At 36.6% G+C, this 25,337-nt stretch overlaps 2 protein-coding genes across 9 annotated transcripts in view; both read right to left on the reverse strand.

The window, feature by feature from the left end:
- The window catches only part of tctn1 (tectonic family member 1), an 845,382-nt gene that overhangs the window by 642,058 nt on the left and 177,987 nt on the right, over positions 1-25,337 (reverse strand). The gene's annotated exons all lie outside the window — the stretch shown is intronic.
- arl15b (ARF like GTPase 15b) overlaps positions 1-25,337 on the reverse strand; it is an 80,101-nt gene that overhangs the window by 18,277 nt on the left and 36,487 nt on the right. For 3 of the 8 annotated variants that reach the window (XM_087270161.1, XM_087270164.1, XM_087270163.1), the window contains exons 2-4: positions 20,478-20,622; positions 20,174-20,233; positions 9,261-9,469 (exon numbers count right to left, since the gene is read on the reverse strand). In XM_087270161.1, the coding sequence (XP_087126287.1) occupies positions 9,261-9,469; positions 20,174-20,233; positions 20,478-20,622 (414 nt within the window). Of the gene's footprint in view, positions 1-9,260; positions 9,470-16,149; positions 16,868-20,173; positions 20,234-20,477; positions 20,623-25,337 lie in introns of those variants that run through there. The other 5 variants (XM_087270162.1, XM_087270166.1, XM_087270165.1 and 2 more) reach the window with 2 other exon arrangements.

Raw genomic sequence — 25,337 nt, forward strand, 5'->3', positions numbered from 1 at the left:
TTGTTAATGGACTAGCTGAATGGTACTAACTGCATAACTGGCTTTACTCTTTTAGCTCTTCATTAATTTTTCCACAACTTCTCCCTCTCAGTTTGGCTTTGGAGTTTCAACAGTCCAATGATATGCTTACTGATTTCCAGAACTGTAAGGAAAGAAATTCTACTCAAATTTCATCAAAATTGGCTTTAGCTTCTTGTTACATCTGTCTCCTTAAGCAACCTTAATTGCAGCCTTTGGTTAACTTGGCACAATTTCACACACAAGAAGCAGAGAATTAAGCATTATTTTTCATATGGTTGTTGAGATGGTTTGAGTTGTGCGTTGGTTTATTCAGTTTCAGTACAATAGGTCCCCGCTGCCACATTTTAACCACTTGTATTATTCCCACATTTAAACATCTCAACAGGTCCTAAATTTACTTCTGTCTCATCTTCACAAAGGCAAGAAGAAAACACCATAAATCTAGTAGTCAAACCAATTGGGTTCTTTTGAAATTCTCATTTACAGGCATACAAATCACAACCCTTTACTCCTGCATCATATTTCGTAATAAAGACTTTTTACTCTTTTTGACCAGTCTCTTTTTACTCTAGTCCAATCAAAACACTGTCGAGAGCCCCGAGCTGAGTCTTTATAAGCTGAACAAAAATATTCCCAAGTTGGACTAGTCATTGTGTAGTCACTAATCAGTCACTAGTTGAGTTCAGTACAACTTGGATAAACATGACTAACCATTTTAAGCTATTTTAAATAATATCCTAATTTAGTTTTTCATTTTCTCTTAAAACATTATGACTTTAAGTCATGCATGAATAAATGTCTCTTTTTCAAAACCTTAGGATCTCTATTTTAACTGATCTAGGCGCAAAGTCTAAAGCGCATGGTGCAAAAGCACTAAGACCATGTTCAAATCCACTTTTGCTATTTTAAGGGTGAAAAATACACTTTGTGCTCTAACGCATGGTCTAATAGGGTTGTGCTTTTCCTCTTAATAAGTTATGGGTGTATTTTGAACATAACGTGCATCAAACCAAGTCTTACCTCCAATTCCCTTAAATAGTTAATTGTGTTGCACCATGGCACATTTGCATTTTACATGGCAGACTGTGTAAGTGAAAAACTGAAAGTTTTACTAGCAAAAAAAAAAACAATTTAACAGACCGTCTGCAGAGCGAGAAAAAAGAACGAGCCTCCTCCATGTGGCATCTTTACTTTACTTTTACACTTTACTCCTTTACTTTCGTGGATAAGGAAATGTTGTTGTACACACTCCACTAAAGACATAAATCTACATATTTAATTTCATTTGTTAGGCGCAAAGATTTAAAATGAGCAATAATAATGAAGTGTGGTCAAACAACTGAATTATATCCAAACACACGTCCTATTCTTAAGCCCCATATGGGGATGCATCTGTCTCGAAAACCTAGCAAGTGGACAAATCTAAACTAATTTTAATAAAAACTCATTTAAATATGCATATAATAAATAATACTGCAAACAATAATGACATTATACATAAGCAAATTGTCATAAATAAACTAAAAAAGCCCCTTGTTTTATGTTTATGTAGAAAATAACAGTTTTTGTATCATTTTAATCCTTTACTTTTTTTTCATATGTAAAGATATTTGTGTATTGCTGTAAATCCTGTGTGTATTCAGCAATGTGTATGTGTTTTGGACTCACACAGGCACATAACTAACTCGCTCTGAGCTGGACTTTAGACCAAATTTTAGCTGGCCTATTGCTCAGTCTATTCCAGTTCCTCAAAATAGCAACGTGCCAACAATGTGCCTTAACACACCTCCTTTTTAGACCAGAACACCCATGAGTCCACAAAGGGGTGCAAATGATTTGCAGCTTAACCAACGTGGCGCAAAACATGAAAATTAGGGTTGTGCTTGTCTAAAAATAGCAACAAATCGTGCTAAATGTGTTGCGCCTTTTTGCGCCAGGTGTGTGATAGGGCCCTACCTAATTGTCTACCTAATCGAAAACTACCTAATCGTCCTGCAACCAGTCTATAAACTCTTAATTAAGAAAAAAGATGCTCGGATTGATACTTGATATTCAGAAGAAGTAAATCAGGTCATGTAACAAGTCAACTTCTGGCAAACAACCACACTACACCTAGATTCAGTGCACTCTTAATTGACTAATATAAATGGAAATAAAAAAATAATACAACATGCATGAATACAAAACGTTCATTTGTTTTTGAAAATCAATCAATCAGTCAATCCTTTTTCTAGTTGTATTTGTATACAACTTAAAATACCTGCTCATACCTGCTTTGGATTATTAATCATTAAAAATGTTTATGCTGTTAAATATAATAACTTCAACTCACTAAATACTAAGATGCCATAGAATGTATTGATACAATATGTTACCCTGTTCTCTAATATGTAAATAGAAGGTATGCTAAGGTACAGTAAGTGCAAACATTTTTAGAAAGGTAGGGACTTGCCTTAATATGACAATGATTAGTTTTGACATATTTGGAAGGATCATGAATATCAATGAGCTCTGCTCTGACGCTCCAACAGTTCATGTCAGTTACTTTGGTGTGGTTTGAATGTATTTAAAACCACCACATAAACAGATGGGTTTTTAAAGTTTAATGGCACTCTCGCACTAAAAAAAATGGACACACTTTACAAGGTTTCTTTAGTTCATATATTTACTAACATGAACTAATTAAGATATTACTTGTACAGCATTTATTAATCATAGTTTAACATTTACTAATGCATTACTAACATTCCAAATTCATGCTTGTTAACATTAGCTGTAGCAGTCACTTTATTCTGTTTCATTCGGGTTTCATTGTAAAAAAAAATCTCCTATTGTAACACTAAGGCCCAATCCCAGTTCTATTTTGTACCCCTACCCCTTCTCCTTGGCCCTTAAAACAGAGTGTGAAGGGGAAGGGCTTCAAAATTTACCTCTTGAAACAGGACACCCCTATAGAATATAGCACTATCATATGTCACCGTGATCTCTTGCTTCATATGAGATCAGACCATCGCGACTTCTGTATTGATTCCAGTTGTGTTATTTTTTGGTATTTATCTTCAGGAAATCACTGGAGGCATATATTATGTTATTATTACAATCTAATGTGACAGTAAGCTTGTAACTATACTGCGCATTTACACAGTGGCCATTTTTATCTATGCAAACACACAAAGCAGGCACTGTAAAAAGCTTATTCACAGCCACTAGCCCTTTCTGACAGGGGATTCGAGTGTCATCGAGGGACAAAATATTGTGAGTCTACTATATGGGAGTTATTATTATAGATTATAGATAGCAAAAATACTCATTTGTGCATCTTCTCACTTCCGGATGCAGCTATACTGCCGTTTTGGCTGGTGTTTTCTGGGAAATTTTCTTACGCCTTGGTTTCAAGTGTGGTCCAGAAAAATCTCTGTTCTAAGGGCTATCTACCCGTTCTCCTTAGCCCTACGCCTTCAAGCTAAAGAGAATTGTAATGGGAAGGGCTAAGGCGTAGAATTGGGATTGGGCCTTAGAAATCCCTAACTGTATAATAAATGTATTGTTGTAATGTAAATGCACAATAACATTAACTAAAACAGCCTTATTGTAAAGTGTTACCAGAAAAATCAAGAGCTATGTGACATGACATGATGCATAAATGTTTATTTAACACTTATGTTCACCCATTTAAATGTGTTTGTTGCCTCATTACAAACATACAAGTCAAAATACATATAACACATTATATATACATTAAACTAACAAAAAACAACTTGGACTAAGAAACATTGTGATCAATCAAACATTACCTGGGGCATGCGCAAAGACAAATCAATCCTAATAAATTATACTTGAAAGCATCCTGCTGTTTTTACAATATCACATTTACTACTAGTGTAAATGAGTCTACATGAAAATATGCCTGTATTTTTCACAAGGGCACAATGGGATATTCATAGCTGGGGGTCCCTGGCAATAACATGTTTGAAACCCTTAACGAAGATTACTTAGTACCCTTAAAAGTATCGACATCTTTATTGGAATCAAATGCATTATGAGACGGTTATCCTGGGCAAGACAGATGATCCATCACAGTTCACACCCTGAAATATAAAACAAAACAGGTTGATGCTGGCGTGAAGGGCCACTTCCATGCAAACTTGAATGTGAAGCAGACCGCCATATGATATGAGCAATTTATATCTGGCAAAAATGAATAACGATCTGAAATATCTCTGCAGGCTAGCATGTGCAGATTAAGTGGTATACAGGGACGATTGTATTTCAAGACAACATTTAACAGCAAGACAGTTTTGAAGTGTTAAAAAAAAACTCTAAAGACTTATAGACCACATATTCAGCAAATGCAGCCCTCCAAAAAATGCTATATACATCTTACTGGCCACTTTTTTAGATACAACTTGATAGACACCTTTTCTTTAAGAACTGCCTTAATAGGTTAAGGCATAAATTCAACAAGGTACTAAAAACATTTCATATTTACCATATTGACAAAATAACATCACTCAGTTTCTGCAGATTTTCAAGCAGCACATTAGTGATGTAAATCTCCTATTCCAGCACATTCCAAAGAAGCTCTACTAATTTGAGATGTGGTGACCATGGAGGTTATTTGAGTTAAGTAAAGTCATTATGGAATGTTCAAGGAACCAGTTTGAGAGCAATTGAACTTCATGACATTGTGTGTTAACCTGCTGGAGGCATCACATGATGAGTATAGTGTAGTGATAGAAGAATAGACAAGACAACATCTATGTTAAGTTAGGATATGAATTTTGGCCAGCCTGGGCATTTTATGGTCTACCTTGTTCTAAAGCTATAATCTACACTTCCTGAATAATGTAAAATGGGTCACACACTGGGTCAAGACAAACTGCGCCAAATTGCAAAATGCAAAGCCAAATATGGTCAATTCTTTTTTTCCCCACAATTTTTCTTTTCTCCAAACTCAGCAAGATTCATCATACAATTACAGATCAATACAGCTAAATAATGATAAAATGATTGATGACATGTACTGTATAAGCACACTCTCTACAACACAATATGCAGCAACTCTAAAACAAACACACAAATGCCATAGTCATCCAAATGGATATGCACACAATAATATCACAGGTATACAGAATGATATTCAGAATGAAGTCAATTATCAATCCAAACTAACTAGAAAAAGCATTACTTCTAGAGGTACATATATTTTCAGGATTTTATAAACATTTCACTTGAAATAAACTAGAAGAGGACCCCAAGTTTTATGGAAATCAGTAGAAGTTCCTTTCATTGCATGTCTAATTTTATCCTGTAGCAGAGATGCTGCAGGCCAAAGTTGGCTCATGGTAACATTCGATTTGGCCCACCATCCCATCTGAGAAGAGATATAAGAGAAGAATAATGGTGAAGGTTTCAAATTTAACATAACCTATGTTTGTTGGTTTGATGACCTACAAAAAAGCAAACTGAAATTAAATATTTCAATTAAATGTGAATTAATTTGACTTTTTTAAAAGATCATAAAACCCCTAAACACTTTTTTTTAGATGTTGACATGTACAATTTATTTGTGTGGCACGTTGCTAAAACCACACTTATAGGACACACACTATTGAGTGTAAAATTTTTGTAAATAAAAAAAGCTTCATTGAACTTTATCGTGTTATAAATGAGACTGTTAATGTTTTATTGTATTATAAGTAGAGTAAAATAAATTGTAATTTTTTTTCTATTTATTTTTTAAATATTATTAAATTAGGAAGTTACTATGGCAAATAATATAAAATAGTTTATTTAGCTTTGGCCCACTAACGTCAATCAAAAGAAAAGGTTTAGGCACTAGACTGAAAAACAGTGTAGGGAATTTCTAATTTAGTAAAATTGAAAGTGTGATTGGTTGATAAATTATTTTAGTATTGAATATTGAACTGGTGTCTCTAAGATGTGTTGTGGTGTGTTCTGAGTGTTTAAATCTATATTAAAACAGGCAAAATTGATGTCATGAGGGTACATTTTCACAAACAAAAAAGTTTATTATACCATAAGAATTTGATAAATGATTTTAGTTGGAAAAAGATGCTAAAATTGTTTTTAAAAAAATATTAAATTATGTTTATTATTATTATTATTATAAAATTAGTAGTAATTATTTGGCATATATATATATATATATATATATATATATATATATATATATATATATATATATATATATATATATATAAAATTATTTTACTATGCAAATATAAAAAAAACTGCATACAAAAACACATATTAAGCATACAATGAAAATTATCATATTTACTAATAATTTTCAGTTGTTCTCCTTTGGTGGCTCAGTGGTTAGCACTGTTGCCTCACAGCAAGAAGGTCACTGGTTCAAGTCCTAGCTGGGCCAATTGGCATTTCTATGTAGTGTTTGCATGGTCTCCCCGTGCTCGCATGGATTTCCTGCAGGTGCTCTGGTTTCCCCCACAGTCCAAAGACATGCGCAATAGGTGAATTGAAAAAACTAAATTGTCCATAGCATATAAGTGTGTATGAATGAGTGTGTATGGGTGTAAGGGCATCCACTGCATAAAACATAAGCGGGAATAATTGGTGGTTCATTCCGCTGTGGCGCCCTCTGAAATAGAGACTAATCAGAAGGAAATTGAATGAATAAATGTTCTCCCGACTAGCCGCCACGCAATATGCAAAATCTAAAGCAGAATAACATCCTTTCTTAAAAATGAAAACAGAAATTCCTTGCCAGATTCGAAAAAAAAAATAAAAACCATTAATGGCCGCAACCTCATCTCATCCATTATAATGACCAAAAAATATTTGACCAGTTCTGTTTTCTTGCACTGTGGATCTTTTCTTCTTTCAACCAAATGCCCATAGGAGGTCCAAGAGATCTGATCCAGTTTGAAATCGATTGAGAGCAATTTAATGGAAAACAAGCTGGTCAGGTCCGATCTTGTGTAACCCAAGTTGTATCTCCAGCAAGGAGAGCGAGCGTCGCTGCCAACTGAAAAGCCCCGTTTTGACACACATCAGTGAACTGGGATGTGTTATTCTCCAAAGGCAGATATTTACTGCTCACTCAGGACCACTTCTTGGCCAGTTAATTAGCGCTCTGTGCATTGGGTGATACCCTGCAGCTCGCGGACAGATTTCTCCACTCTGAGCAGATGTGCGCGCATGCATGCTAACACATGGACACACAAACCAACGCGCATTCTATCAGCCAAATAACACACAGACACCAAATCATTCAGGAAAAGACGCACAGGCTGAGTAACTCAATCCTCCAAACATAAAAGTGACAAGGGGACCATTAAAATAGAAATGTGACAGCAGAGACATGCCGCACATTCCTGCTGTTTGCCATTACTAACAGCAGTCAGCAATTCGTCTTAATTTTGATGCCACTCGCTTTTGAAATGATGTTTGAATGAATCTCAAATGCAGCGATCGGTAAAATGAATACACTCTTATGAGATGGGACAACAGCTGTAGTGTTTCTCCACACCACCAGTATTTTTGGGCTCCCAGCAACACAAAGACTTATTGTCAGGAAAGCCTGAGAAAGTGGGTAAGCTGGGTGCTGCAGATCTGTGGGAGAATGTCTTGTGGCCTGTCAGTGTTTGCAAACAACAAGCATATCCTCCAAGAATAAAAAACTGCAGCCACGCAACACCACCTCAATTGAAGCATTGTCCTTTGGCGTTATTGTTTAATATCTACATTCTCAAAGAAAATTTGTGCGATTTTGACCAAAAATATGTTTGTTTTTTTTTGCATAATGAAATCTTAGCTATGTTTTTTAATATATATAAATAATCATGGTGCTAAAACTGCTAGTAGCTGACAGCACGTCTGTCTTATTGAGTGATTCAATTAAATATTAAAAATGGGACAAAAGTTATGTCTGATTAAAAAATTATAATAATAAATAAAAAATTATATATACAGTTGAAGTCAGAATTATTAGTCCCCTCTGTTTATTTTTTTCCACAATTTATATTTAACTAAGGGAAGATTTTCCCAACACATTTCTAAACATAATAGTTTTAATAACCCATCTCTAATAACTAATTGATTTTATCTTTGCCACCATGACAGTAAATAATATTTGACTAGATATTTTTCAAGACACAACTGTACAGCTTAAAGTGACATTTAAAGGCTTAAGTATGTTAATTAGATTAACTAGGCAGGTAAGGGTAATTAGGCAAGTTATTGTATAAGAATGGTTTGTTCTGTAGACTGTCGAAAAATAATAAAGCTTAATGAGGCTAAAAATATTAACCTTAAAACGGCTTTAAAAAATTAAGAACTACTTTTATTCTAGCCAAAATAAAACAAATAAGACTTTCTCCTGAAGAAAAAATATTAACAGACATACTGTGAAAATATCTTTGCTCTGTTCAACATAATTTGGGAAATATTTAAAAATAAAATCAAAGGGGGGCTAATAATTTTGACTTCAACTGTAGAAACACAGTATAACAGTATAAAGATATTTTTACTTAGAGCTGTCAAACTGAAAATTTTTGTTCTGTTTAAAAAGGCCCTGACATACCGAAATCATTGACTGTCAGCTGGCTTTTGCAGTGGATTCTGCAATGTAGATACTACATTAATTGGACCCCTTTGGGTGATTTTTGGAAAACTATGTATGTTGAATAAGTATCAGTTAGTGAGAGAGAATACAGCTCATTTTATGTTCACTTTAGCAAACAAGTAAGTGCATGATAATAAAAGCCACAGTAAAAAAAAGCAAGCAATAAGTTCATGAACGAAAGTAAATTCTGCTAAATTCATTCATCCAAAATGTAATTCCAAACCTGTATTTATTTAACTGGAAAACAAATGCAAAATCAAATACAGTGTACAGTGTACAGTGTACTATTCAGTGTACAAAACCAAATTGGTACAATTCTACCAATCTTTGGGACTCTGCTATTAAAGTTTGGAATGAGATGATGATCACTAATATTTGAGAAAACCCCAGCATGACATTGTGGTAGTTAAAATCTAAATGATAATGTGATACACAAAGTGAGTTTTAAGTTAGCTTATGCACCAATCGGGCAGCAGACTTGTCCTAGTGTTTGAGCATTTTGATGATGGGAAGTATTAGGAGAGTATTAAGTGAGTGCAAAGTTACTGCTTGTACAGACTTGGCGGCAGGTTTGTTTTGGCGTTTGGCCAGCGTGAGGAAGGGAAGTGTTAAGCGAGTATTAGGTTACCTCTTGTACAGAGCGGGCAGCAGGTTTGTCCTGGTGGTTAGCCAAAATGAGGAAGGGAAGTGTGCAGAGCTGCGGATGCTGCAGGGCCGAGTGGAGCTCTGTACGCGCCACCTCCAGATCCTCCTCCGACGAAGCGCTGTCCAAAACAAACACCACCCCCTGAGAGCCCTGGTAGTACCGGCTCCAGTACTTCTTAATTGAGTCTGCTCCTGCAACACAAAACACATAAATTCACACCGTCACGATCGCAGCGAGGAAGTCATAACATTTAATACACACATTAACCCCTTCACCGAAAAAAAGGTGGTTTTCCTGCAGGACATAAATCAGATGGTGCCCATGGCGAAAACAACTACAAAAAAAAAAGGACGAGGAGAGGTTCAGGAAAACGTTTGGCAACTACGTGAGAAGCGTATTTCGACACAGTATCAGTTTGAACATTGCTGGAATGCATTTGGTGAGGACCCCGAACTCCTTTCAAAAATCATTGCGGATATTGCATTATGTATTTTTATGACTTCAAGAGCTCATGCCAACTTGCACTCCCGCTCAGGGAGGCCTGTGGGAAAAGCCGTGTCCAAATGAAGAGCGTTCAACGCAACTGCGTTTCTTTAAAGTCGACCCTGAGAGCATATTAAAATGGTTTCTTCTGATGGCCAGTCTACAGCACAGTTCAAATGGGCCCACTTTTACAGTGAACATATGGTTTCTCTTGTGCACAGCAATTTGGGGGTACAAAAATGTGGCCACCAAGACACACAAGCGCAGCATGGCTTTGGTTAAAGTGAGTCACTGCGGGGCCTGTACCCTAACCGTGAAAAAAACAGAGCCCGGTTTGTCTATACCTCATGCGCCTGTGAGTTTTCTGAATGGAATTCGCACATTAATTACCAGCGCGCTGCGTGTGTGCATCATCTCCTGTGATGACAAGCCCAGAAAAAGTAGCTCTGATTGCATCTCAAAGCGTGAAATATTAAAATCAATGCTATTTGAAAAGGTGGCGTCTTAAATCAATGCCAGAGAGTAATCGACAGCTTTATTCGAAGCTCTTGAAGTTCAGCCAAAGCGTATAAGCTGTTTGCCTGACACTAAGCAGCTGTGCGATCCCCTCGCTAAACACACTGGACGTGAGTTTAATGGTTCCACTTCCAAACTTCTGAGCCTTTGTCACACCACAAATTGAGCTCTTAGTCATGCCTCGCCAAATTATCGACGCTAAAACTTGTTCTAGAGGTCTCGGTTTAGACTCCCCCTATCAGATTGAGTTTCAGAGCTCGACGATATCATCGCTGTGTATGATGTACAATGTAATGCTTCCAGTTCTCATTAGGTATTATCCACTGCGGTATTCAGCAACAGCTTTCCAACCGCTGACATGCGAGCCTGACAGCAACAGCAAACACACTTTGCGATAGCCGGCCAAAGAAATAATAATGTTTTCCGCAGATGTTTAGACAATTTGTGACTCACAATAAATATTTAGGATCCTCACAGACAGGCCATGTCCGAGGCTGACTCATCTAATTAAGCAGCGTTTGATCTGCTGTTGCCATTTGAGCAAGCATTATTAAATATTAATGCACAATGGTTTAGCTTGATATTTCTTTCCTATATGGTGTGGCTTTTCCAAAACACAACAGTCATTAATGTGTGTCAACACTGCCATTAGCTCAAAGTCTCCATCTACTGGCTGTGAAAATACCAAAGCCACAACACTGGGAGGTCTGGGGGAGCTTTGAAAAGCAGCGGTGTACTTTCATTCTGACTGCGTAAACATGTGGATTAAGACCAAAACAATGTGACGGAACAAAACAGCATTTATCAGTAACGGGCCGGTGCATTACAATCTCATGTGATAATGCAAGTAAAGCACATTTTCGCAGAAATCATTACATCATGGCTGGGGTCCAGAATAACAAAGAGAGAGAGAGAGAGTGTGTGCTAAGTGCTTTCAGATGGCCGAAGCGAGATGGTGAATGTGAGCATGTGGGGCTCCCTTCTCTTGGTGGTGCGGCTGGCAGATTGCACAGGGTGTCATCGTGACACTGATGGGAAACGCGCACAGACAGCGCGGCGCTTTGAACGTCTTCCTGAGATCACTCACGGAGACCCAAAACACGGGCCAGACGGGCAGACCAACCAATAACATACGAGACGAAAAAAAGGTAAACCGTCTCAATGGCTGTGGCGGAAACGATGGGAGAGCCGGTGTGTCAAGCCGGCATACAACCTCCATCAATAAAGTGTGACATGAGCCTTCCGCGTCAGGTTCAAGGTTAATGTCCCAGCCGTAACCCTACACTGATGTTTTGGGGGAAAAAGCGGTCGCGCTCCGCAGGCCCCTGACACCGAGCTGAACTTGTCTGAGGTCTGGAGGAAAGGTTTCCAAAGCGCTTAAAAGGAAAATAGGGCATAATTAAACCGGTTTTCAAGGTGATTTCAGAGGTTCATCAATTTCAAGACAACTTTCCAATGTGGGCTGTTTCTCACTAAAATTATAATGAGAGTCCAAGTCTTAAGATCTGTTCACGTCAAGCATGATAACTTTAAATAAAATGTTTAACATAAATACTTGAATGATAAAGATAAGGTTTTAAAAATGCTTCCGATGACAAAAACAACAAAAGAGTTATAGAGAAACGATATTCTTGGGATGACTTTCAGAACAAATTATTTCTTAGCTAATAAATGCTAAAATGCTGACAGCCAGTCGGAATCCAACTAAAAATAAAGACAAGCTTGTGCAATTTAAAGCTACAAACGACATTTTGGACAAGATAACTGCTTGATGTTAAGCCCTCTTCAAATATTATTTAAAGATAATGACTATCTAGTAAACGATTGGTTATATACTATAAAAGAATGACAAAATGGCAGTTTAGTCAGTCAGAGGTGCGTTTCCCAAGGCCATTGTTAGCCAACTAAGGTCACATATTTTGTCGTTACAAGCATAGTTTGTTGATTTGCCATTTCCCAAATCTGTCACTCCAACGAACATTCGCAAACTGCGTCGCAAACTTGAGCACTTGCAACCACACCCCTGGAGCTGTAGTTGGAAACATAGTTCCTTGCTGTGTTCTATTCCCAAGTTCCTGGCTGTGTTCTATTCCCACTTATCCCCCACTTATGCCCTATTCATTTAGAACATTTTAACATTCAAAGTTGGAATTATTAAAAAATAAAAAAGCATTAAAGTCATCTCTCATAGGTGTAATTTGCTTTCAAACTATTTTTACAGTTTAGTTTTAGCGATCTTTATGTTTACAATGGCGCTGCCTTCGCAATGCACTTTGAAAACATTTAGGTCAGTTTGAACACAGCCTCAGGTGATCTATTAATTAAAAGCGAAATATTTGATACGTCTCCAAAGCTTGTGAAAACAAAAATCACACATTAATTCTTTTAATTTATAGTAGGTTATTTATTAAGTATCTGTACTGTATATGACATGAGTCTGCTGGTTAGAACTTTCTGTTGTGGCTTACAAGTGTAAATTTGTAATTTGATATTTCTAAAATAAATAAATAAATAAATAAACAATATCCTACTTAATAATATTAATAATAATAATAATAATAATAAAATAATAATTAAATAGTTAAATAATAATAATAATCGGTATGTGTGGCGTTCACTCCTTCCTGTGATTATTTTAATAAATTGATCTTATTGTGTCTTTTTCCCATTTCAGTTTTCCATTGGTTGATTTGGTGATATCAGACTCTTTTTTTCTGGGTTTTTCACCTTTATTGGATAGGACAGTAGAGAATTTACAGGAAAGCATGGGGAGCAAAGAGAGAGGAAGGATCGGCATAGGACAGCGAGGCGTGAATCGAACTCGGGTCGACGTTAGCACCCGAGTGCATGTGTTGAAACACTAACCACTACACCACTGGCGCTGACGATGTCAGGCTTTTAAAACAGAAGGAAGCAGATTTCTCACTCTCGCTCATTCCTCTACGTCACTACGACTTCTGACAGCTTTTTTTGTTGTGTTCTCCTTTAAACTTTCTTTTTGACTTTAGTTGCTTTAGGTTTGCTTGATTATTTACTTATTATATTTTTGAGCTTTCCATTTCTTGTCATTTCGGATTGTTTTGCTGATTCTTTTATTTTAATAAAAAATTCAGTTGGATCACTTTGGCTGTTGTTTATTTATGTCACGTTGCCTTAGGATGATGGGTCTTGTTTAATGAGGGAACGTAACGATGACTAATAGTTGTTTTAAAATGATTTTTTAAAAAGTGTTTAATTCTGTAAATCGAAAAATGTTGTCAGAATATATTTTTGCATAAAACAACTAATGAAAACATTAATTGTTCTGAGGTGCATTTCTGAAAAACATCGTTAGCCAGCTAAAGTTGCAAGATCTGTCGTTTTTAAACATAGTTTGTTGATTTGGTGTTTACCAAATTCATCGTTCCAACGAACATTTGCAAACTGCATCGCAAATTTGTATGCTTGCAACTACACCTCTGGATTTGCAGTTAGAAGCATAGTTCCTGGCTGTTGTCTTTTCCCAGTTATGCACCCTATGCCCTATTCGTTTAAAATGTTTCAACATTTAAACTGAATGATTTAAAAAAAAAAAAAAAAGAAACATTAAAGTCATCTCTCTTACATGTAATCTGCTTTTAAAGTATTTTTTACAGTTCAGTTTTAGCGATCATGAATTGAGAAATCTTCATCAAACTGTAAAAGTGGAATAAAAAAATAAATAAACAATATCCAACTTAAGAATATTAATTATTATTATAATTATTAAGTAGAAGATTTTCTTTTCTTAATAAATAGCCAACTGTAAATTACAACTATTAATGATTTAATAGTTAAATAGAGAACTTACAGGAAAGCATGGGTAGTTATTATCTATAATAGTTATATCTATTAAAGCATAATAGTTAATAGATTTAACTATTAATGATTTATTAATGATTTATATGATTTATAGAAGAGATTAGCTTTAGCTAAGTGGTTTTCTGTTTTAATAGAATATGAAATGGTCTCAATGACATTTGTAAAGGATACATATATAGTTCCTATATGTTCCATTTACATATATTTCAATTAATATGCAAATAGAGTTGTTTTTACCAAAACTAATATTGGATTTTTTTTATGTGTGTGTTTAAAACAATAATTTGCACAAAAATAATATGTTTTTTTTCTCTAAAGGAAATCAGAGCATATATAACTTGTCCTCAGGTCGTTACACTGGCTCCCAGTTACATTCAGAATAGAGTTTAAAGTGTTATTACTTGTCTATAAAATCACCAAATGGCCTAGGACCTCAATACATTACAGATATGCTCACTGAATACAAACCTAACAGATCACTCGGATCATTTGGATCATATAAACTACAGACTCCAAGGGCTCTATTTTGACGGTCCATGCGCAGAGGGCAAAACGCAGGGCGCAAACGCTTTCAGGGCATGTCAGGACGCGTTTTTGCTAATTTAAGGACGGGAAATCTGCCTTGCACCGTGGCGGATGTTCTATAAGGGTTGAGTTTATTTTCTTAATGAGTTATAGGTGTTTTAAGAATAAACCAATTAGAATCTCATCTCCCATTCCCTTTAAGAGTCAGCTGCGTCGCGCCAAGAGCGCATTCGCTATTTACAGGACGCAAAGTAAGTCTAAGTGGAAAAAATGAGCATTTCACAAGCAAACAGTTAACAGTTAACAGTTTTTTAACAGAAAACTGTTAAACAGAGCATCTACTGTGTGAGAATGAGAGATAATGGATCACTTTCACTTTCGCTCTTGGATAGGGAAACCTTTACGCACAGACATCAATTAGTCTATAAATAAATACTTTTGTTTGTTAAGAGCAAATATTCGTTTCAAAACTATTTCTAAATTCAGTTCTAATTTCCAGCAAACGAATAAATGAATAATAATAACAAAATGTGCTAAAAAAACCTGAGTTATATCCTAAAACACATGCTGTGCCCCATATGGTCTAAAACCTGACAGGTGGGCAAATCTAAGCTTGTTTTTAATAAAACAAATAAAAATATTGATATAATAAATAATACTGCTAATAATAATAACATTATACAAAAGCAAATTGTTATGAATGAACTGAAAAAGCCTCCCGAGATGAAGAAGACATAAAAGCAGTGGTTTTTCATATTTATGTAGGCTAGAAAATAATATGTTTTGTAATATTTTAATCCTTTATATTTATATCATATATCTATTCTTATTATATACTATATATATATCCTTAATATTTAAATTTTTTCATATGTAAAGATATTTGCCTATTGCTCTCTCGTGCGTATTAAGCAGTGCGTAAGCGAGGCGCAACTCTGCGCCGGAGTTTAGACCGGGTTAGTTTTGGTCTAATGAAAAATCTATTATAGTTTCTCAAAATAGCAACGCGCCAGCGTCCGCCTCAGAACGCCTTCCTTTTTAGACCAGAACGCCTATGGGCGCAAAAATGAGCGCTAATGCATTTGCTATTTAAACAGCGAAGCGCAACGCCTCAAAACGACTCTTGCGCCAAGCTTAAACTACCAAAAGACTATTGCGCCACGCCTTGCGCCACACTGCACCGGGTGTATGATAGGGCCCCAAGAGTTCAGTCAAAGCAGGGTGAATCTGCTTTCAGATACTATGCACCTCACTGCTAGAATCAGCTACCAGAAATGATCAGATGTGCTCCAACATTAGGCACGTTCAAATCAAGACTGAAAACACATCTGTTTAGCTGTGCCTTTACTAAATGAGCACTGTGCTACATCTGTCAGGTCGCACTATAGTGTCTTTCTTTTCTTTTTCATTCTTTTATAACCCGTTTTTACATTTTCATTTGTTTTTAATCATTTTTATTATTTGTTTTATTTTCTTATTCTTGTGTTTTTTATTCTTGTTTATGTAAAGCACTTTGAATTGCCACTGTGTATGGAATGTGCTATATAAATAAACTTGCCTTGCCTAAAAAGTTGTTACTCCACCCAATTTACAGCATCATTATGGACATTTTACGTTATAGCCAACATGGTTCAAACGATGAATCTGCGACAAAGCAACTACGGTTTTAGAAAACACTTGTCACTATGTCATTCGTTTTCTAAACAATGCATCGCACTATGGCATTTCAGCCATGAATTATGTCATTGTTTGGGAAAAGCATCCCTGAACAATTGTAATTCTCTCTCTTTTTTTAAAGGCTCTAAATAGCAGCATTTTTATTAAAAATTTGAAGGAAATGCTATTACACCTTTAAACAATAAAACAAATATTAACATGGAAATCATTTTTTTCATTTTGGGTGCACTGTTCGATCGAAAAAGTGGCATTAACCTTTCTTTAACCTTATATTTCAATGCACATGGCAAAGGTGAATACAGCATTTTCGGTTTCTCATCACCCACCTATGCCTCCTTTCCCCCAGGATTCCCAGCATCCCCAACACCCTCTTGTTCTCGTCATCACTCACTCATTTTAAAGACATATTCAAAGCTGCAGCCCATCACTCATACGAAAAGGGGAAACGAGGGCCAACATGGTTCTGGGTTCATTGAGCGAGTGACATCTGAAACATTTCCTTTGCGTGCTGCATCCAAGCACTGGTGTTTCCTGGGGTTTCAATTTACCTTGAAGAAAAAACTATTAGTCATCAAAGAAATGAGCTTGTATCCTTTCTGGTGGGGTCCTTGTGTAACATCTGTGTCAAATAACATTTATCTTCTCCGTGCTGTGTCAGATGATGCATTGCCAAAGTTTACTTTTTTCAAAGATCACATGTGAAATAAAAGTTTGAAATACGACTACAGATGTGTTCGCAGATATTCAATAATGGGTCAATGATATAATGCTTTTTTGGCTGGTTCTATTTATTTATTCCTTCGTAGAGTGACTTGAATGCACTTCTTGCATTGCAAAAGTCTGCTATCAGATGGACTTTTACTCCATAAAGACACATTAAATTGATTGAAAGTGAAAGCAAAGACACTAATAATTCATAATAATAATTATAATACATTTATATAGCGCTTTTCTGGACACTCAAAGCCCTTTTTCTCCTCATCCACCACCAGTGTGCATCCACCTGGATGATGAATGCACACCACACACCAGCTGATTGGTGGAGAGGAACATATAAACAAGGTTCTAAACATCTAAACGAGGTTTAACCTCTTAGACAGCGCTCACTGAGCAGTATAGAGTGCCCATCAATATACTGGGGCATTAGGACCCACAACGACCACAAGTTGAGCGCCAAAAATTCTAGAGCCAATAATATTACAATGATTTCTGAATAACAAACACAGTTTAAATTTTTAAACTGTATTGAAATAGAAAATATTTACATTGCAATATCATTTTACAACATTACTGTTTAACAGCAAATTAATAACTCCTTGGTGAGCATAAGATATTGACATTAGAACTGCACAATATTGGAAAAATTTGACATCGCAATGTTTTTTTTCTGTGATGTATTGTATAATACATTGCGATTTAATTTCACAAGACAACCTAAATAACTCTTCTAGTTTAAAAGACTAGACTGAATAGGCTGATTTTATATGGGAGTGAAATGTAAATATATTTTATGTAATATTTATATATATATATATATATATATATATATACACACACACACACACACACACACACACACACACACACACACACACACACACACACACACACACACACACACACACACACACACACACACACACACACACACACACACACACACACACACACAAACACACAAAATGCAGTCATAAATGAACACAATGGAGCAAATTAAGGTAAAATTAAAGTGAAAAACTGATTCATGGTTTGCTGGGGAGGGTCTAAGGGCCTACTCACACTATGCTATCCGAACCATGCCCAGGCCAGTTTCCCGGATCGTTTGAGAAGTGTGAGTGCGCTGAATCGGGCTCAGGCACGGTTCACTTGGTCGGGCCTGGCCCGGTTGGAAGAGGTATGAGCGCGGTTCACTTGGGCTTTGGCGCGGTACGTTTGTAGAGTGAGTGCAAAACGCGCCAAAGCCCGAAACTGAAAGCGAGACGTGACTTTAAGGGACTGCTTCATATTGATTTATTAATCATTCTTACTGTTCAATGAACGCAAACTGTAAAAAAAAATAGTGTGAGTGGGACGACGGGGGAGACGGGAGGGGGGACAAGCGTGCTTTGGCCAGGTATGAGGCAACTGTACATAGTGTGAGTACAGCCTAACAGTTTTCGGTTACAGAAATTGAGTAATCAAATGTAAATTAACAATGCAGAGACTTCATCGTATAAATTGTTCAATAAAACAAATCTTTATGAATGCTTTGAACTCTCTTAAAACACTTACATAGCCTTAATAACTTGCCTTAATGTAGACAAGTAACTTTCACTATATTCTGCCTAAATTCTGCAGTCTTTACAAAACTCATGTGTTTTAACCTGTCGCTCTTGGTCATCTATAATCCAAACTCAACATTGCATATCTTCATGATATCTTCAATATCAATGCTCAAACGATATATTGCGTGGCCCTAATTGACAAGTATGAGATTATGAATTAACTAATCCATAATTTTAAATGGCAGTGTACATGAAAAAAAGTATTTCAACAAAACTTCTGGCTCTTTTTTGACGGTCCATGCGCAAAGTGTAAAACGCAGGGCGCAAACGCTTTCAGGGCGTGTCAGGACGCGTTTTTGCTAATTTAAGGATGGGAAATCTGCCTTGTGCCGCGGCGCATGTTCTAAAAGGGTTGAGTTTATTTTCTTAATGAGTTATAGGTGTGTTTTAAAAATAAACCAATTAGAGTCTCATCTCCCAATCCCTTTAAGAGTCAGCTGCGTCGCGCCAAGAGCGCATTCGCTATTTACAGGACGCAAAGTAAGTCTAAGTGGAAAAAATTTGCATTTCACAAGCAGACAGTTAACAGTTAACAGTTTTTTAACAGAAAACTGTTAAACAGAGCATCTACTGCGTGAGAATGAGAGATAATGGATCACTTTCACTTTCGCTCTTGGATAGGGAAACCTTTACGCACAGACATCAACTAGTCTATAAATAAATACTTTTGTTTGTTAAGCGCAAATATTCGTTTCAAAACTATTTCTAAATTCAGTTCTAATTTCCAGCAAATGAATAAATGAATAATAATAGCAAAATGTGCTAAAAACCTGAGTTATATCCTAAAACACATGCTGTGCCCCATATGGGCAAATCTAAGCTTGTTTTTAATAAAACAAATATACATATGGATATAATAAATAATACTGCTAATAATAATAACATTATACAAAAGCAAATTGTGATGAATGAACTGAAAAAGCCTCCCGAGATGAAGAAGACATAAAAGCAGTGGTTTTTCATATTTATGTAGGCTAGAAAATAATATGTTTTGTAATATTTTAATCCTTTATATTTATATCCTATATCTATTCTTATTATATCCTATATATATCCTTAATATTTACATTTTTTCATTTTCTGCGCCGGGTGTATGATAGGGCCCTTCAAGTTTTGAATTACTTCAGGTTGTCAACATATATGTTATGGTACTCTCACCAAAAAGTACATTTACATCATAAATTATATTTTAAGAATTTATTCGGTTTTCCAGAGATGGGTTGCTTGAAAGGGCATCCGCTGCATACAATCATTTGCTGAATAAGTTAGGAATATTTTTCTTTAATAAAGTTATATAGTTATATTACATGTAAACAGTATATAAAATAGTTAAATTATGTACTGATATTTTATAAAGAAAATGTGTTATTACTTTTACTCATGGTTTATACTACATGACAAGTTTTTCATTAAGGTTCAAATTCATTTTGTTCTCCATCTTCTTAAATATGCACATTATTATTTGTCATTGACCCATAATTAAAAATAAATGTAAAAATTGTATTCTCATTAACAACAGAGAGCATTTACCTCCGAGTTCCTTGACATTTAAAATGGCATTCTGGAACGGGACAGCTTTAATGCTAAAACCTGTGAATAAAAGTTAAACAAGATTAGCAACCGCAGCTTTGAATATTTCACAAAAGGAAGTCATTAAAAGTCCTCCATTGCTACACACAGACCTAGATTTAATCAAATATGCTTTACAAATAATCACAAGGCAAAATCTGAATGCAAAGGGGGGTATTTAAAGTGTTTGGCAAGGAGGAAGTGCAAAGATCTGTGTTTGTGTTTGCAGGACATGTCTGGTATTGCTCTATGATGGTGGGCTGACCTGTGGTAGGGACGATGTTGTCTGTTGCCTCACTGCAAAGTCTGGAGAGCAGGCTGGTCTTCCCAGAACCCGTCAGACCGATGCAAACCACGTCATATTCTGGTCTGGGTGGAGGAGGTCCTTTACAGCACAACGTCCTGAAACACTGAAAGACGGGACAAAGACGGAAAGGGGAAAAGAGGGGGAAGAAGGCCAGTTAGAAAGGTTATAACAATTTAGACTAAAAACTTTCCACTCGTGTTTGTGTTTACGCAATTTTTTCGCGATTCTCCAAGAGAAATGCTGTGGGTGTATGCGTGTGTCACTCTAGAAACAGAAACACATCTCAAAGCCATCTGACATCTGTTGACACCATCTGGTTGAGGAAAAGTTACTGCGAGCGAAAAAAACAAGTCTACCGCACAGTGCCTCCATTGAAATCATATGGGCCGAAAGTCACCACAGTGTTCTGGGATATAAGCAAGCACCCCAATATATTTCCGCCAAAAAAACAGCCCTGTTTTCTGTAAGCTGCTGTCAGAGCTCTTCGGTTGACGTCATGACATTGAGTGATAAAGCAAATAAAAAATTGGCCAATAAATTTCAACAGAGCCGAATGGGACTAACCACCAAAGCACACACGCATAAAGAAAGACAATAATACTGCTTAAACCAATCGCGTCGCTTCACAGATCAAACGCTTCCTACTATACGTCTACGCAAGGAAGATCAAAGCGTGTTTGACATTGCTTCACGTTACATTAGAATGGTACGGGTAATACGGTTAGGCCCCTTCTGAGGAAAAACAAACCTAGCGTCAGTGAGTGCAATAATCTGCATTAAATTTTTCTCATCCTGTCTGCCTTTCACATCTGAAGGTCTTTATTTGCTTGGCTGCATGTGGCTGTGTCTTTACACAGAAACTCTTAAGCTCTGTTGCAAAACTTTCAACTGCCTACACAGCATCCTGACCCAAACGGACCCTAAAAAGCGGCTGATTTATGGCACTGTACAGAGGCCAGATTAACTTGTTAATAAAGGACTTTGACATTAGCATGTTGCTATGCTAATAAAGTGAAATCCTACCAAGCATATCATCGCATATAAAGTAAAACAATCCATTTAATTTGAGTGTTGACAATACTTTTTCATATGAAACATTTACAGTCAAGACTGCACTTGATTTGTTTGATATTTTTTTACTGAGCTTGTCACAGCTTCTTTTGTAAGTTGCTAGTTCATCTCTTGACGCCACTGGAGTGACAGCTTCTACTAGTTGGCCTCTCTTAAGGCTGATTTATAAAGACTGTTATACACAAGACATGTCACTCGTATCTTATTGAATTGGAAAAAGTGTAACAGAACATGGTAAATAAAGCCCCACCTACTAGTACAGGAGCCAATCATCGACTGCTATATGGTGAAAAAAAGCCCGCCTTCTAGTACAGGAGCCTATCATCGATCACTATAGACTAACGATGCTCTGGGGGAGGGGTTTGGACCAGACACGAGTTTTTACCGATTTTGGATGGTTTTCAGACGTTTAGAAATGAATCTAAAGAGACAGTTGTTGTTTAATTTTATTGGTGATTCCTAATATAAAATTCAATTGTAAGCAATTTTGTAGAATTTGATGTTTCCCTATTCAGACAGAATGCCCGAGCATACTGCCTGAGAGGCGTTTCAAAGATGTCCATCGAGTGACATGACTTGCCTAAAAGGGACTTTGTTTATACTTCTGCGTTTTTACCTTTGCACTGTCGCAGACTTTGCCGTGGCTGATGCTGACGCTGACAAGCATCTCTCAAAAAAAAATTTACTACACAAGGGATGCAATGATTAAGTAATTTCACTTTTTAACCGCACTTTGATTCGTCACAGTTAATTAACCGTAATAGCTTTTTAACACCAAATGTCTGCACAAAACAAAACTGATGCAACTGAACAAAGTTATTTAGCTGTGCGCTAGCTTAAAGTTTCAAGCTTGTACACAGAGGCTAATACACATGCACACTAGATTAACTATGGCTGAGGCTATTCACAAACTGAGTCTTTTGTGTGCACAAGTTTGTTATTTCCAATAGAGCGACGCACTCACGCTTTCCAGATTCACCTAGTTGAAATAATTGCGCAAACGCACCGCAAATCACGTGATGAACTGATTGGTCAACTTTATACTTTGCATGGAATATAGACATTTCTACTCCAAAGAAAAAATATATATATACACAACACGAAACACCAAAAAATTTCACAATATAGTTCAAAAGTGCCTTTTTCAGACAAAGGTTTAGCAGCCCTTGACATTATTTGTTCTCTTCAAAAGGAAAATACTTAGCTAATATGATGCTTAGATTTACATTAAACAAATACAGTTTTTTAAATACTTAATATTGTTATTTATTGAGTGATTAATTGATTGTTCTGACATTTATTTTCAGTGTAAAATTATTACTTTTGTTTAAATGTAAACATTTTTTCTACTTTTAAGTTCAAAGAGAAATAGACTGTTATTTGTTTTTATTATTATTTTGTGCTGTATTATTTGCTTAATGAGCAGCAATAAATAACACTTTAAAATAAGGAGTTTTCATGTGATTTTCTAAACTAGTAGTGTTTTGAAATTAACTAATGCCTATTAATCATGATAACCATGAATATTCCTCATACTATATTCTTACAACCAAAATCTATAATCGCTCCATATCTAAACTACACATTGCAATGACGCATAGCGTAAGCTCTGTGATTGGTCAGCTTGGTAGCGCTGACAAGTGTGGGCGGTGCTGAGAGCCGTGAGCCTGATGGGGCGAGTGTTTACAAGTATCAAGTGAGTCCCATAAAGGAGCTCCAATTAGAAACATTTGTTTTGTGTTTACTTTCTGATTAAAGTTGTTGCACGTCCACCAGTTCTGCCTCTGAATGAGCGAGTTTGAGCTATTTGTTTTAGTAGCATTCAGAAAAAACAAAATACCTGCGAAAAATAATCGACACAAAGGAACATAAACACCTATTGGCAGCTAGTGTTTCAGAAGTGTTATTGCAGAGCAACACAAACAGAACGCAGAAGTATAAATGCACGGCAATGCACAAGGCAGGTGCCATGAGTCACGCCGATCACTCGACAAGCCATCACTGTACCCCCACTGCACCTACTCACTCTGCTCTGAGTTGAATTTGATCCAGCATCTCTGGCATGAGAAACAAGTATGGTAAAAAGGACATTACAGACCACAACCTCTAGAGTCAATGGATAATTGTAAGAGGTTTACTCTGGCTATCTGGCCTTCATTACACTCATCCCCCTAAACCTCAATCAAATAAGGGTCACAGCACCAATTTAACCCCCACCAGTTCTAATCAAACTGTTGAAGTAGTGAGATTCCAAAAACTGCCTCCAACATGGGAGACTAAGTATACTAAACTAAGGATACCCAAGACTGAAGTCTTCAACATCAGTCGATAGAATGTCTCACTAAAATAGTCAACTCCCAAAACCTTGATTCTATCCTATTTATGGCACCAGTATAACCTCTCAAGTTCTACTAACCTAACCAGCATCTCTGGAATAGGGGACAAGTGCATAAACTTGTCAAAAAAGGATGATAATGACCACAGCCTCTAGAGTCAAACTCTAACATGCACCTTGAGGTCAAAGAAGTGACGTTTTCTCACACTGTTTGTATTAGCTGCTCTCCTTTACACTCACACTTCCTAAAACTCACTGATATTTAGCTCCAGTTCTACTCAAACCCTTCCAAATGGGACTTCAACCAATGTCACGGGACAGCGTCCAACAGCAAGAGAGGCAAGTGCTCCAACAAAGACAGTAATAAAAAACCCCAGTCACTAGTGTCAATCAATAATTTGCAGTGTTGGGTAAAAAAGTAACAAAAATAAAATGCAAAGATAGCATAACATACACTTTCACATTCCTTTCCTTTAAAAGTAACTAACAAATTTAGTTCCTTTTTTAAACAAGTGATTTAAAATAGTAATAGATTACTTTTTCCCAACACTGCTAACATCTACCTTAAGCCTTTCATGTCAACCACAAGGGCACCTTTGTCAATGTTTCCCCTTCCCTAAATCTCACTCACATCTTGTTCATGGCACCAATGTACCCCCTACGGTTCTACTCGTCTGCCTCTGAGCATCTTTTGGCCCAGTGTCTTCAGCATGGGAGGCACATACTTTTAGGGTACTTTCACATCTGTGGTTCGGTTCATTTGGTCCAGACCAAGGGCAACAAATAATACATTATAGCATTTTTCTGCCGTTTTGGGGTCCTTTTCACACTACACTGACTGCTTTGGTCCGAACCAGTTAAAAAGAACAAAAATGCGGCCATGTGACTGGAAAACAATGTTTTAATGCATTGCAAATGGCAAAGGTGCATCGCAGGTCACTTAAGGAGGCGTAAATTAACTTAGCTAAACTGCGACATAGTCATCTTCCGCAAATATTACCAATGATCCGTCAAGTAATGTTTTTCCCCCTCTCTCTCTCTGTTTAAGTTTGTTGGTAAAGCGCTGTCAACAAATATTTTTCCTCCAAACCCCATAAGATGGGACAGCGGATCAGACTACAGCAGCTGGATTAGTCTAAAAAGGCGCAGTACTTTTTCTGGTTGCGTCTGTTTTAGCTCGAATCATGTTCTCACAACAAACGAACCTCTCCAGGATTCATTTAAAAGCGAACCAAGACTACCTTTTTAAGGTGGTCTCTGTGTGCTTTTTTGGTCCGCTTTGGTCCGCACTCGAGTGCAATTGCTACATTTTCACCTGCCGGAATGAACCACACCAAGAGGGAAAATTACCTCTAGTGTGATTCAACTGAACCAAATAAGGCAGGTGTAAAAGCACTTTAAAAAAAAAAAAG

Source organism: Danio rerio, chromosome 10, assembly GCF_052040795.2.
Source record: "Danio rerio strain M-AB ecotype USA chromosome 10, GRCz13ab, whole genome shotgun sequence".
In the NCBI taxonomy this organism is placed as follows: domain Eukaryota; kingdom Metazoa; phylum Chordata; class Actinopteri; order Cypriniformes; family Danionidae; genus Danio; species Danio rerio.